Source organism: Pteropus alecto, unplaced genomic scaffold (genome assembly GCF_000325575.1).
Source record: "Pteropus alecto unplaced genomic scaffold, ASM32557v1 scaffold189, whole genome shotgun sequence".
In the NCBI taxonomy this organism is placed as follows: domain Eukaryota; kingdom Metazoa; phylum Chordata; class Mammalia; order Chiroptera; family Pteropodidae; genus Pteropus; species Pteropus alecto.
In genome coordinates, this window is record NW_006442117.1 from 1,975,995 (window position 1) to 1,988,825 (window position 12,831).

A 12,831-nucleotide genomic window follows, 5' to 3' on the forward strand; every position below is an offset into this window, starting at 1 on the left:
CCCCTCCCTTCCCCTCTCCCCTTTAGAGCCAGAGGGGAGAAAGCAGATTGTTTCTCCCCTCCAGTTGGCAAGGGACTGGAGGATTAAATGGAAATGAGGTTTTGGCTTTGAGACTGTGGCCCTCTGTGGGTCAGACAGGAGGACAGAGCAAGTTACAAGAGCAGGCCTCGTGTTCCAGCTCGTCACACGCCTTAGGCTGGGAGAGGCAAAACCGCTGTCCCTTCTCCTCCTCCACCAGCTGCCCACAGAGAGGGACACACACGCCATCCCCCCAGAGCTGTGATGGCCTAACGCCACTCAGACTGCAAAGCCCTCCCCACATGCAGAAGCACGAGAAGGCCACGCTCGGCCGTACTCGGCCCGCTGTGTGCTGATGGCAGGTGGAGCGCATAGAGATGCGGCCCATGGGGACAGCAGCATCCGGTTCAGACGTCGGTGTCCGTCTCCTCCACTGACCAGTCTGTCCGGAGGGGCGCGTAGGTGGAAGGCTGGAAGCATCGTCTCTCCCGTTCCGTGCTCCCTGCACGCTTACTCGGGAACACCTGAGACAGCTGTGCGACAGCTGGAGCGGGGAAGAGCAGGGAAAGGAGGGACGGTGGCGAGACTCAGCCTGGACCACCGGTCCCCTAACTGCCGGTCGTTCACGCAGCGCCGGCTGAACGGGGCCTGCCGCCCGCCAGGTTAGCTTCCCGGCCACCCCGGGCACATTCGTCCCTCTCCTGCTGGCCTTCCGTGTCACTCAGATGTACACACACAAGAACGGGGCGAGAATTCAAAGCCGAGTGCCTTCCAGGACAGCCCGTGCCGTTTCTGGGCTGAGGGCGGCGGCCGGAGCACAGATGAGCTGTGAGTGGGAATCCCGCCACCCTCGACTGTGGAGCATGGCCTTGCGACCAGAGCCTTTTGCCTCGGGGGCCGTAAAAGGTTGGCTGTCAGTGGCGGGGTCCCCAGAGGAGCCGTCTGTGTGGTCGTGGCAGCTGTTCCTGACCTGCGTGGCTGCCTCACCGTCACACTCTCCGGAGGTGGACGATGGTGTCACGAACACAACACGAACGAGTCCAGCCCCGTGTGAACCCTGGGTCCCTGAAGGTGCCCCCACTGCAGGTGGCCAGAGGCTGGCCCTCCGTTGTGGTGTCACCAAGGTTCGGCCACGTGCACGGCGAGCGTAGGTCAGGTCCCCGCCCTCACTAGAGTCCTAGCCCAGCAGGCGGCACGTTCCTGTCGCCGGCTGTCAGCCCCGTGATCCCCCAGCCCCGCCGAGGTCACCGGCTCCCCCCTGAGCCCCGCCCCCTGTGCTTCCCCCGCAGGTTCTGTTCAAGCTGGTCCTGGGCAGTGCGAAGTTCGGAGAGGCCGCCTTATTCCTGTCCGTTCTGGGTGTGTTCAACGTCCTCTTCGTCACCTGCATCCCCGTGGTTCTCTACTTCACCAGGGTGGAGTACTGGAGCCCCTTCGACGCCGTCCCCTGGGGGAACCTCTGCGGGTTCTCGGTCCTCTTATTGAGTAAGTGGCACTCGGCCGCCAGGATTCCCGCAGTGGGGATGGAGGGGCAGGCCCCGAGCAGCTCTGGGAGCCTCAAGAACCCGTGCCCGACAGGGGACACGGACCCCTGTTATCCCCACGCTCCCAACGCTTCTCACGATCAGCGTGTCTCACCGAGCACGCCGTGCAACGATGACACTGGCTTCCGACTCCGGAACCAGTCACCACGGTCACCACAGTGGCGGCCTGGCCCCTGCTGCTCTCAGCGCTGAGCCGACAGCCCAGAGGCCGTGTGCGGCCACCTGGTAACGGTCCGGTCCCCACGGGCAGGCGGGCGGCGGTCAGTGGTCTGTGCCGAGCTCTGGAACAGCACCCACGATGCCGGCGTTCAGCACGGTGTCAGCCATCACCACGGTCCATGGCAGCGCCGTCTCCCCGACAGCACACGAGGCCGGTCCTGTCCGGGGCAGAGACGCTTCCTCGGAGGCGCACACCGGTCTCCGTCGAAGAACGCGTGTCCCGTCCGCTCACGCCGTGGGCCCACGGGCATCGCCGCGACATGGACGGCAGAGTCAGAGGTGGCCGCCCTCCGTTCTCGTGCCTCCTCGCCAGTTACTTTTGCCGAATTTCTTTTCCCGTCTTTAAAGCTCAGGGAGGAGAGGAGAGCTGAGTAATGAGGATGTTTGTCCTTAAACCCCAGGTCCCGGAGGCCTTGCGGGACACCAGGGTCGCCGAGCCAGAGCAAAGCGCAGGGGTCAGCGGACTGGGGTCAGAAGACCCCAGAGAGAGGCAAGTCCGGTACAGTCCTGAGTGACACCCACTTTTTATTCTTTATTTCAGCATTCAATATCGTACTAAATTTTGGAATCGCTGTTACGTACCCCACTCTGATGTCTCTGGGAGTTGTGCTCAGTGTACCCGTGAACGCAGGTAAGCCTGCGTGACTTTACGTGTGTGCTTGTCCACACGGGCACACACTCACGTGTGCACACGCACGTACACCCGGGCTCACGTATTTTCTCGCGCCTGGTGGAGAATGCACGCTTGACCTTGCACGTTGGTAAAACGTTGCTATTTGTTACATGTGCAGTCTTTTCCGGTAGCGGACTGATGTTTCACTTACCACACTGAGATACAGACAGTCTGGATTCTTAAGGGTGTGTGGATCACAGATGAGTATCATTAATGTTATTAACACGTGGAGAAAAAACCTGTGGCAGGAAAAAACCTTTCATTTTTGTAAGTGACTTTCTAGAGCAGAAATTTTCTAAGGATAAGGTACGTGTGACGCAGAGACGTTTAGTTCTCCACCCCCCAGGATGGGGAGCGAGCCCCTGCCTGTCACTCAAGACCTCCGTTTCCACGGGGACTGGTCGCACACTCAGTTGGCAGCTCTTCCAAAACGTCTCATCACCTGCCACTCGCTTCCTTCCTTTTCCGGGCTCCTTCTGGTACGAATTCAAGATCTCCTTTCCGGAATCCCCCACCTCCTGTCTGACCTCCCTGTACAGACATAACCCGTTCTCAGTCAGGGAAGGGTTTAGGACTCGCTTCCCCATAACACCCCCAGCCCGGGGGCCCTGGAGAGCCAGTCCCCCAGGGAATGGCCCGCCCCAGCCTGTTCAGTGTGGTGTCCACACACCTGGAAGGACAGACAAAGCAGCTCTCCATGCCCTAAGCCTCTTCCCGTGGTGTGGTTCCTCCCAGTCCTGTCCTGCATGTTCTGTATATGTCATGTGTTACATGCTCCATATGTGTTACATGCTCTGTGCATGACACATGTTCCCTGTGTGTCATGTTCCATGTGTTCCCTGTGTCGCATATTCTCTCTGTGCTGTGTCGTGTGCTCCATGTATGTCGCGTACTCTCTGCATGTTGTGTGTTCCATGTATGTCGCATGTTCTGTGTGTTGTGTGTTCCGTGTGTCACGTGCTCTGTGCCGCATGTTTGTTCCGTGTGCCATGTGTTCTCTGTCGCATGTTCTGTGTGTCGCGTGTTCCATGTGCACTGCATGTCTGTATGTCCTGTGTCCATGTGTCATGTATTCCATATGTGCCATGCGATCTCTGTATTGCATGTCTCATGTATGTTGCATGTTCTGCGTGTGCCGCACGTTCTGTGTGTCACATGTTCTGTGCATGTCGCGTGTCCTGTGTATGTCGCATGTTCCATATGTTGCGTGCTCTGTGTGTGTCATGTGGTCCGTCTGTGTCACGTGCTCCATATATGTCGCATGTTCTGTGTGTGGCCTGCCCTGGTCCTCTAGACGTGCCCCAGGGTGGCGTGGGACAGGAGGCCTGGCCCCGGCGTCGGGATGGACTCAGGCACCACCTCTGCCCCCTGGGGGTACAGAGGTCCCAAATCATCACCTCTCGGCCGTAGTTTGTCTCCCCCAAAAGCGAACGCTGTGCCTCTCGTCACCTTGGTTGACACGAGAAGTAGATGACTTAACTGTGAGGCAGCTCTTCAAACGCAGAGAGCGCTCGAGCTCCCGAGAGCTTGGTGGGAGGCAGCCAGCCCGTCGGTCTCCATCAGCTCAGGCTTCCGGAAACTAACTCATAACGTGCCCGCCGTGTCTCACCGCGACTTCACGGTCACACAGCGTCCTCGGTGTGAGAAGGCGTGTTCCAGGCAGCCCGTCGCCGGAAGCTCACTGTGACCCTGTCACACAGCCAGGTGCCTGAGAGGCTCACGAGAATCACATCTCGCTGCTTAGCTGTATCAGAGGAGTTTAATAACGTGTCAGAGGAGGACTCGCGTTCGGTTCCCTCCTGGAGGAGTCGGCCACGATCGACGTCTGATCCAGAGCAGCTCGTGTGTAATGCCGACTGACCGTCCCCATCTGTCGAATTAACAGAGTGTTCTACCAGGATTAAAACTTAAAGTATTTCTGAATTATAGTAGATAAAAGTAGCACTTTAATTCCACGAAAGGGCTACGAACCAGGGTGTTTTCAGGTGTAACTGTTCCCTCTCTTACTCTTTCTCTGCCCACCCTGTAGACAAGGGGGGATGTGGGGAAACATGAGGGGACATGGCGGAGCCAAGCCTCAAACTGGGCAGCAGAACACCCCCCAACGTGGAGAGCTGGCGGGCAGCCGTCCGGTCGGTCACTTTTCAAGAGCTGCACGCTCTGCAGAAAGCAAACCTTGTCTCACAAAATGATCTAAGTGCAAAGCAATCTGGTGTCAGAAGGCAAGTTCCAAATTTGCCTTGTCTGGTTTAGTTAAGAAAAGAGAAAGGAAAAAAAAGAAAAAGAAAAAAAACCCTTGAGAGTCACACGCTTTTGATCTTTCGGCTTCGAATAGTCATCTGGATTGTTATTAGGTGACACGACTCCTGTTTCTCATTTTGTTCCCTCACCTGACGTGAGTCGGGAATGAGCCCTGAGCGGCGGTGGCACAGGTGCCATTAGAGCCTCACTCTTAATGGCATCCTGGGGAGGCACAAGGATTTATATTTGTTCCAAAACCCAGTTCAAGATTGGCCTTCAAAGCATAGGTGTGTCCATGCATGGCGAAATAACGCTCTTCACTGTAAGAATAAAGTAAGTCATTGTAGAAAACATGAAAAGTACCAAAAACATAAAGAAAGCAATAACATCGTCTAAAACCTAGTTCAAGATTGGCCTTCAGAGCATAGGTGTGTCCACGCATGGCGAAATAACGCTCTTCACTGTAAGAATAAGTCATTGTAGAAAATATGGGAAGTACCAAAAACATAAAGAAAGCAATAACATCGTCATCCTGTCATGCCAAGTGGCCGCAGGTGAACTTTGGCGTGTGTGTGCGCGTAACAGATCGATGCCTGAACTAGGGGCAGCAGGCGGGGAGGACCCTGTGGCTGAGACACGACAGCTCCCTGCCAAGGCCCCGCCGCCCTGTGGCCTCCGCCCGGCCTCCCGCTGACCATCCCTCCGCCTTCTTGTGTCCGCAGTGGTTGATCACTACACCAGCACGATCGTCTTCAACGGGGTCCGGGTCATCGCCATCATCATCATCGGCCTGGGCTTCCTCCTCCTGCTCCTGCCCGAGGAGTGGGACGTCTGGCTGATCAAGCTGCTCACCCGCCTCAAGGCGAGGAAGAAGGAGGAGCCGGCGGAGGGCGCCGGGGACGCGTGCTCCGGACCGCAGAAGAGCCGCAGAGCCCGCCCGCCCTTGGCCCGCTGACGGCAGCGTCTGGCACGTGCAGGGACACTCGCGGTAGGGACTGGGAGGCCTGCCCCTGACGGGACCTCGGTGGGTAAGGTGTACATACCTGTACAGTTCTGGCAACCTGCGGTAAGTCGCACGGTATTTATTGGCATGTCCAGTTTGCTTGCTCTTCTTCACATCAGACCTGCCACTTAAGTACCGATTCAGCGTGACAGCGAAAAGAAAAACCTCTCAGCCCTTTTTCAATGAATGTAAAGCAAGTTAAAGTTCTCCTTGCCGAGGTTGCTTTGAGCGGCAGGCAGGGCGAGCGTTTGGAATCTTAGTAACCGACACCTGCATCGCACACTGTGACTACTTTTAGCTGTGGTAGGTCATACTTTGTTTTATACCAGAGCTGTACTCTTAATTTTAAGGGATTTCAATGAACCAAAAGATAACCCATTAAGGTCGTTTGGATGGATAGATGGATGGGATGGGAAGAGGTAAAGCAGAAAAAGAGAATGGACATCAGAACCATCCCTAGGACTAGTCTGGGGGCGGCTGTTGGAGGACAGGCCCGAGCCAGGTCACGGAAGGGGGAGGACAGGCCCGAGCCCCAGCCGGCTTGCTCTCACGTGTCTGTGTAAGGTCACGCCACAGAAATTATAGTGCCTTCTACAGAATTTTTGTCTTTACCTATGTGAAGCGAGGTGACGTCGTAAGTCACTGGCGCCGTCTTATAATTTAGATGTAGACATCTTTCAAAGCAAATAAAGCTGTATACGTGTGTGTGTGTACAAAAACGACAGAACCGACGGGCGTGGCGGAGCGTGGCCGGCGGCGTGCGACACGCACGCGCGCAGGGCGGACTCCGCAGGACGTGAGCTGCTGTCCGCCTCTCCTTCGTGGCCAGGACCGGAAGATGATTTACTGAATCTGTACATCTTTTTATGAAACTTTTAAGCCCGAGCTGTTTACGTACACAATGTAGGTCTGCCAGAAAATTCTATCTGTGATAGATCTGTAAAGAGGGAAGGGGGTTAGAGTTTACTATTTTTGAAGTTTACATTGTTACATACGAAGCGGAAACCTTATTTTGAAATGTCGTAACCCCGCGGTGCGCTCCGGGACCCGGAGTCTTTCGTTTCTTAGGGGCGAGGGCGTTCACGGCCTGAACTTTTTAGCAAATTGTTATTCTCGGTTTCCATTACCCGTTTGGCCAAACAGATTAATAAACTATTTAAAACAGAAGGATTTGGTGCTGTCTCGATGGCCACCCGGTTGCGTTCCCGCTACACTGTCCGACTTTGTGGTTTGCTTTCCACTTGTCCCCCAGCAAGTCCCGGCTTCCTGTGCCCCTCACTGCGAGGGATGGACGTTCCTCCTGGGAAGACGGTGTGGGCTCTCACACGCGCGACGGGCCAGCCGGCCCTGCCCGTCCCTGCGCACTGCAGGTCCTGTCCTTACCAGCCGGTTCCACAGCTCGGGGACACTGGTCCATCATAGCCACTGCGCAGTGGCAGCCTCAGCCCCTGGATCGCGTGGTCGTCTGGCTCGGCCCCGACCCCCACCTCTGCCTGGGGCGTCGAGCCTGGGGCTAGCCCTGCCGAGAACGTGGTTTCCCGGGCTACGTGCCCCTCCAGGCAGTGGCGACGGGGCCCACTCAGGCCGTGCGGTCCAGCACCTCGTTCTCCAGCTGCAGAGGGCGGGTCCTCCAGGCAGGCTGTGAGCAGAGAGGCGACGAGCCTCTTCAGGACACCACGTCCCACCACCCGCGCCTAGAGCTCCATGGGGTCAGAAGCGGGAGAGGCCAGCTGTCCAGAGCAGAGTGCTCCGGGCCCAGCGTGTGCCCTGAGCGGTCCTGGACCGGTCACCTCCACGGCTCCAACTGGGCTCCAGGGAGCCCAGCAAGTGTTTCCTTGGAAGCCATAACGTGAAGAACAGAAGCTCTGCACTCGAGCCTCGAGCAGGTTCCCTTAACCTCCCGCTGGACCTGAAAGACCACGAAACTCCAAAGAGAGCAAAGCCGGGGCTCGGAGATGTTTACCGCCGGCGCCTGTGCCCCCGTCTCTCACAGTCACCAAGAGGTGGGGGCGACCCGAGTGTCCGTCACGGGGTGAGTGCACAAACGCGTGTCCGTGCGGTAGCGACAGCACGTGCAGAGAGGTAAGAAACAGTGAGCCAGACGCCGAGAATGGGCGACGGGCTGTTGTGGTCTGCACACGGCGGTGACCGCTCAGCTGCTTCACTGGGCTGCATCTTTCCGCGTCATGATTGGCACGTAACCTATTATTTGAAGGCGTGATAGACGTGCCTACTGCAGAGTGATTGCGTGTCCGTGCGGTAGCGACAGCACGTGCAAAGAGGTAAGAAACAGTGAGCCAGACGCCGAGAATGGGCGACGGGCTGTTGTGGTCTGCACACGGCGGTGACCGCTCAGCTGCTTCACTGGGCTGCATCTTTCCGCGTCATGATTGGCACGTAACCTATTATTTGAAGGCGTGATAGACGTGCCTACTGCAGAGTGATTGCCACCCCGCGTGCTCGTGCTTTTCTCTGTGATGAGAACTTTTGAGATTTACGCCCTTGGCAACTTTCAAATCTATGACACGGTATTGTTACCTGGGTGTCATGCTCAGGACTTCTTGACCTTATAACTAGAAGTTTGTGCCTTTCGACTCCTTCACCCATTTCCTGTCCCCAACCCACCCCCACGTCCGGCAACCACTGGTCGGTTTTCCATATCCGTGAGTCTGGTTTTTTTGGGACTCCACGTATAAATGAGATCCAGCAGAGTCTGTCTTTCTGCGCCTGACTTACGTCACCTGGCATGCTGCCCTCGAGGTCCACCTGTGTCGTTGCACACGGCACGGTTTTCTTCCTCTTCTGTGGCTGAGTGCTCTCCCGTTACGTCTGTACAGCACGGGTTCCTGTCCGCTCTGCCGTCGATGGACGCGGGTCACCTCCACGCCCCGGCCGCTGTGAGCACGCTGCGGCGAACGTGGGCCACAGAGTGGTGACGGTGACGCCGCCTCCTGCAGGCCCGTGCCCAAGAGTGGGACTGCGGGGCGCCCTGGTGGTCTTAATTTTAGTTTTTTGGGGGGAACCCGCGTACCGTTTTCCAGTGGCTGCGCAATTTACATTCCCTGCATTTACCACATTTTAGGCATTTGAGCCAATATTTTTTAAATTGGCAGATTTCACATAAGAATATGGATTTCTGGTTTCTCTTGAGTAACTTTTCTTGAAAGAAGCTTCCAGCAGTATTAGGCCCGCATTTCATAGCACAAACCAGCTGGTCCCTAGTTGAGGCTGCAGCCACCAGCCACAGCATCACGGGCATCTGCAGGTGTGTTGGCGCTGGCCACAGCCAATCGCGTTGCCTACCCGGGCTCTGTGGCACGTGGGGCACGGTGCATCGGGCGGGCAGCTCCGCAGACATGGAGGGAGGCGCACACGGCCACACATGTGGACAGTGCGTGATGTGCATGTGTCCATCGAGGTACCGAGAGACAGGTGGGGCTCAAATCACGGCTGATCCTTTCAAATGCCACCTTTCTCCGGCTGCTACGTGAACTGACTTCGACTAAGAGCCGTGTATGGCAAACGGCCCACGGGGACGTGTCCCTTCTTCACACGGCATCATGGCGGGGCTCCATGAGGGAGCAGGCAGCAGACATCTGTCTGAATATTTTATGAAGAGCAGGGTAGGGGTCGTGCACATGTCAGAGCAGGCGGAGGCCAGCTGGCCCCGGAACCCCGTCTGGGACCGCACCGGGGCGCCGTGCTCCTGCAATTAGCTAATGCAGCGGTGAGCGGGCTGCGTCAATGCAGAGAGACGGCCAGATCGAGCCGGCAAGCCCCACACAGACAGCGGAGGGTCAGCTCCCCGCCCGAGGGCTGGCCAGGGACGTTCCGTGTGGACCTCTGATGGAAAGGCAGCAACAGGAAGGTCAGAACTAAAAATAGAAACTCTTTCAACTTTTATGGGGACTCGGAAGTGTGTGCTATGCAGATGGTCTCGTTCACATTAGAATTAATAATAGATGCTCGCAGGAGGCGCGGCCTGTCTCCAAACGACTCCGCTGTCGGGAACCCTAAGACCCTTTTAGGCTGGTTTATGTGTCACTCGTAATGAGAAATCAGTTCTCACTACTCTGTGTTCGTGAATGGGCGTGCTACGAGCGTGTGTGTATTTACCCTTTGTACCAGCCTGTCACCGTCACATGTGAATCTGGGAATTCTAGACACTTGACACGAAAAACTAAAGGGCTTCCCTCATCACCTGTGGTGTTTTGCTATGATGCGTTACCTTTGAGGTTCTACTGATTGAATTGAATATTCAGTACAGGTTCAGCTTTACGGCAATGGCACCTGTGTCCCAGTGGCTGCCCTCGGAGGCCGTCCCAGGCCCCCGGGGGTGGCAGCAGACGAGGCGCCCTAACTCTGCTCGGGGTGCACGCCTGCAGCCTCACCCGCAAACCCTGACGGGGTCTCTCTCCTGAGGGACAGCTCACTGTCTCCAGAAAGGCCTTTTTGAAAATTCAAAATCAGCCTCTGGAAAGAGCCATTGAGCCCATTAATTTATTTACCCAGAATTCCCTTAACTGACTAGCCAGGAAGTCACCTCATGTGCCCTGAGAGACGGGACGTGGGCAGCCAGGCCTCCTCCTTGTAGCCAGCTAGCCCCGCGGTGACGCTTCACTCCCAGTGTTGGTCCCAAGCGGGTGTCCGCTCCTGCGCCCTGGCCTGCAGGTGACGGCACTCCGCTGGCGGTGGCCGGGCAGCTCGCTGCAGCGAGCCCGTGGGGCCTCGGCTCAGGCTGCTGTGGGCTCAGCTGCTGGGGACACGCGGGTCCTTGTTCGTTTGTCTTCCGCGCTCTTTCTGCCTTTCGCGGTGTTAACTGGGCATTTTACATGATTCCGTTTTCTTCCCTTTCTTAGCCTATCAATTATACTTGCTTTTTAATTTTTTCAGTGCCCTAGATTGTGCAGTGTACATTGATAACGAATCCAGCCGCTTTCAAGTAAAACGACACGGCGCAGCGTGAGTACCTCCCAGTAACAAAGCGACCCCAATTCTTCCCCTCGTTCCCGCGTCCTTGGTGTCCGTCGTTCCATTTACGGACGAGCACACGTGCACCTGCAGAAGAGTGAGCTACGTGCGCATGCGTAACCGAACGCGTCGCTACGTCGTTTGCCTCGTGACGATTTTCTTGGTGGCCAGCCGTGCGGCACCGCTGTAAGCAGGCCTTCGGGACGCAGCCGGGGGACAGCAGCATTCTGCGTCCCGGCCTTAGGTCCCCGCCAGCCAGCCCGAGCCCCCGCGCTGCGGACATCTCAAGTGGGTCTGAGCTTTTTCCTCTCCTAGGTGGGGGAGGGTGGCCGACAGCGTGAGTCAGGTGTCTCCGTCCCCCAGGTGACAGCCCTGCAGGTTCGGCTCTGGTTAATTAGTGTCTCCCGGGGCAACCTGGATGAGGACAGGGCTCTGGCCACTTTCCAAGTGGTTGCCGTCCCCTCCAGCTGCCGGCAGCGTGAGGGGACTTTGCTATCTGCTGTGGGAACCTGGTTGATGCAGGTGACCCCCACGGTGAGGTGGCCCCTGCACCCGGGCCCCCCAGCATTCTGAGCCCCCGAGTTCCTCCCAGCCTGGGTCCCCTGGAAGGTTCCGCCGTCTGCCTCTCCTCTGGTGAGTTTTCTCTGTGTTCATGTGTCTCTCCAGTCTTGGGGACAGTGGTTTGCCCTGAGTCCCTCTTGCCTCTCCAGGTCCCAGAAGAGCTGTTGGTTTTTCAGTCTGTTCAGCTTTTAGCATGTTAGGACGCAGTGGTGACGTCCAGGCCCCATTACGTGCAGGACTGGAAACGCTTTCCTTTTTCCAAAAACTTTAAGAAATGCTTTTAAAAGTGGGTGAAGGGCGTCAGATGGTACAAACTTCCAGTTACAAAATGTCACGGGGCTATAAAGCACAGCATGGCGTCCGTAGCTAACAATCCTGTCACACGTTTGAAAGTCGCTAAGAGAGTAGTAAACCTTAGAAGTTTTCATCACAAGAAAGAATTCGGTCACCGTGTGATGACGGACGATAACTAGACTCACTGTGGCGATCATTTCACGGGGTGCGCACGCATCGAAGCATGTTGCACACCCGAGACTAATTCATACTTACGTCAGTCGTACCTCAATTTAAGCTAAAATTTAAAAAAAAATATATTGAGTTCAAGCAAAACAAAAGATTACAGAGAACACAAACTGCGCAGGCTGCTCGCCTGTGCTTCGGCCAGCTGAGCCCCGAGCCTTCAGTGACCGGGCTGCTGCCCCCCCTCCAGCGGTTACCACCCAGGCCGGACACCCAGGCCTTTGGCTTCCCCCACAGAGGCTCCCCTCTCATGCTCCCTTCTGGATCCGTGGCTCTCGGCCTGGCCCCCACCACCACGGGCAGTCTCGGCCCCACCATAAGATGAGCCATTTCTCTTTGGCCGGGGCGTCCGCACCCCACACGTGGGATTCGAGCTTCTCAGTCCCCATGGGTCTGAGACATCAGATTGAAGCAGGTCCTGGCAAGGTCACGGCTAGTGCCCCGGCCTCCAGGTGAAGCCGCGTCGTAGCAGCTGTTTAAGCTCAGTCCTCAGCCGCTGCAGAGCGGGAGTTCGCGTCCGGAGAGAGGAGCCTGTGTTCACGTCACGGTCACGTCACCGCCCACGTGCCGTTCGTGCTCATTCTGCTCGGTCAGCAGACCCCTGAGATTCGCTTAAATCCTCGTACCACCCTATTCTTCTGAAGCTCTTTTATTTTTCACAGAGGATTTCACACGCCATTTGTTTTTTTGTTCCATAAATGCTTTGAAAATGGAACCTGCGTAACTGAAATGGCGGCTGTCTGAAGAAACTTGGAAATCAATCAGGGGACCGATCTGGGTCAGCAGACGTCTGATCCAGGCCGCCGTGGGGCGGCTGACTCTCGGGGCGACTCTGCGCCTTTGCGATCCGGAGGGATGGGAGGAAACGCTGTCAGCCGGACCTAACAGGCTGCCGAGGGTTTTCAGAAACGGGTGGATGACGGGACGATGCGGATGAACGGAAAAGTAGGAAGAGAGGCAGAACCTTAGGGGCAGGACCCGGGGACAGCAAGTAGCTCAGGTAGAGCGATGGGCATCGTAGGGGAGTGCTGGGGACAGAGTCAGCAAACGGGCTAAGTCCTGGTCTTTGAGCCGTGCCGAGACAT

The 12,831-nt window shown here is 56.7% G+C and overlaps 1 protein-coding gene across 1 annotated transcript in view; it reads left to right on the forward strand.

The window, feature by feature from the left end:
* Positions 1-6,862, forward strand: part of SLC35F3 (solute carrier family 35 member F3) — a 14,384-nt gene extending 7,522 nt beyond the window's left edge. Inside the window, exons 4-6 of the mRNA XM_006920757.2 lie at positions 1,308-1,500; positions 2,320-2,409; positions 5,415-6,862. Of these exons, the coding sequence (XP_006920819.1) occupies positions 1,308-1,500; positions 2,320-2,409; positions 5,415-5,647 (516 nt within the window). The 3' untranslated portion in view covers positions 5,648-6,862. The remainder of the gene's footprint in view (positions 1-1,307; positions 1,501-2,319; positions 2,410-5,414) is intronic.
* Positions 6,863-12,831: the final 5,969 nt, after the last annotated feature.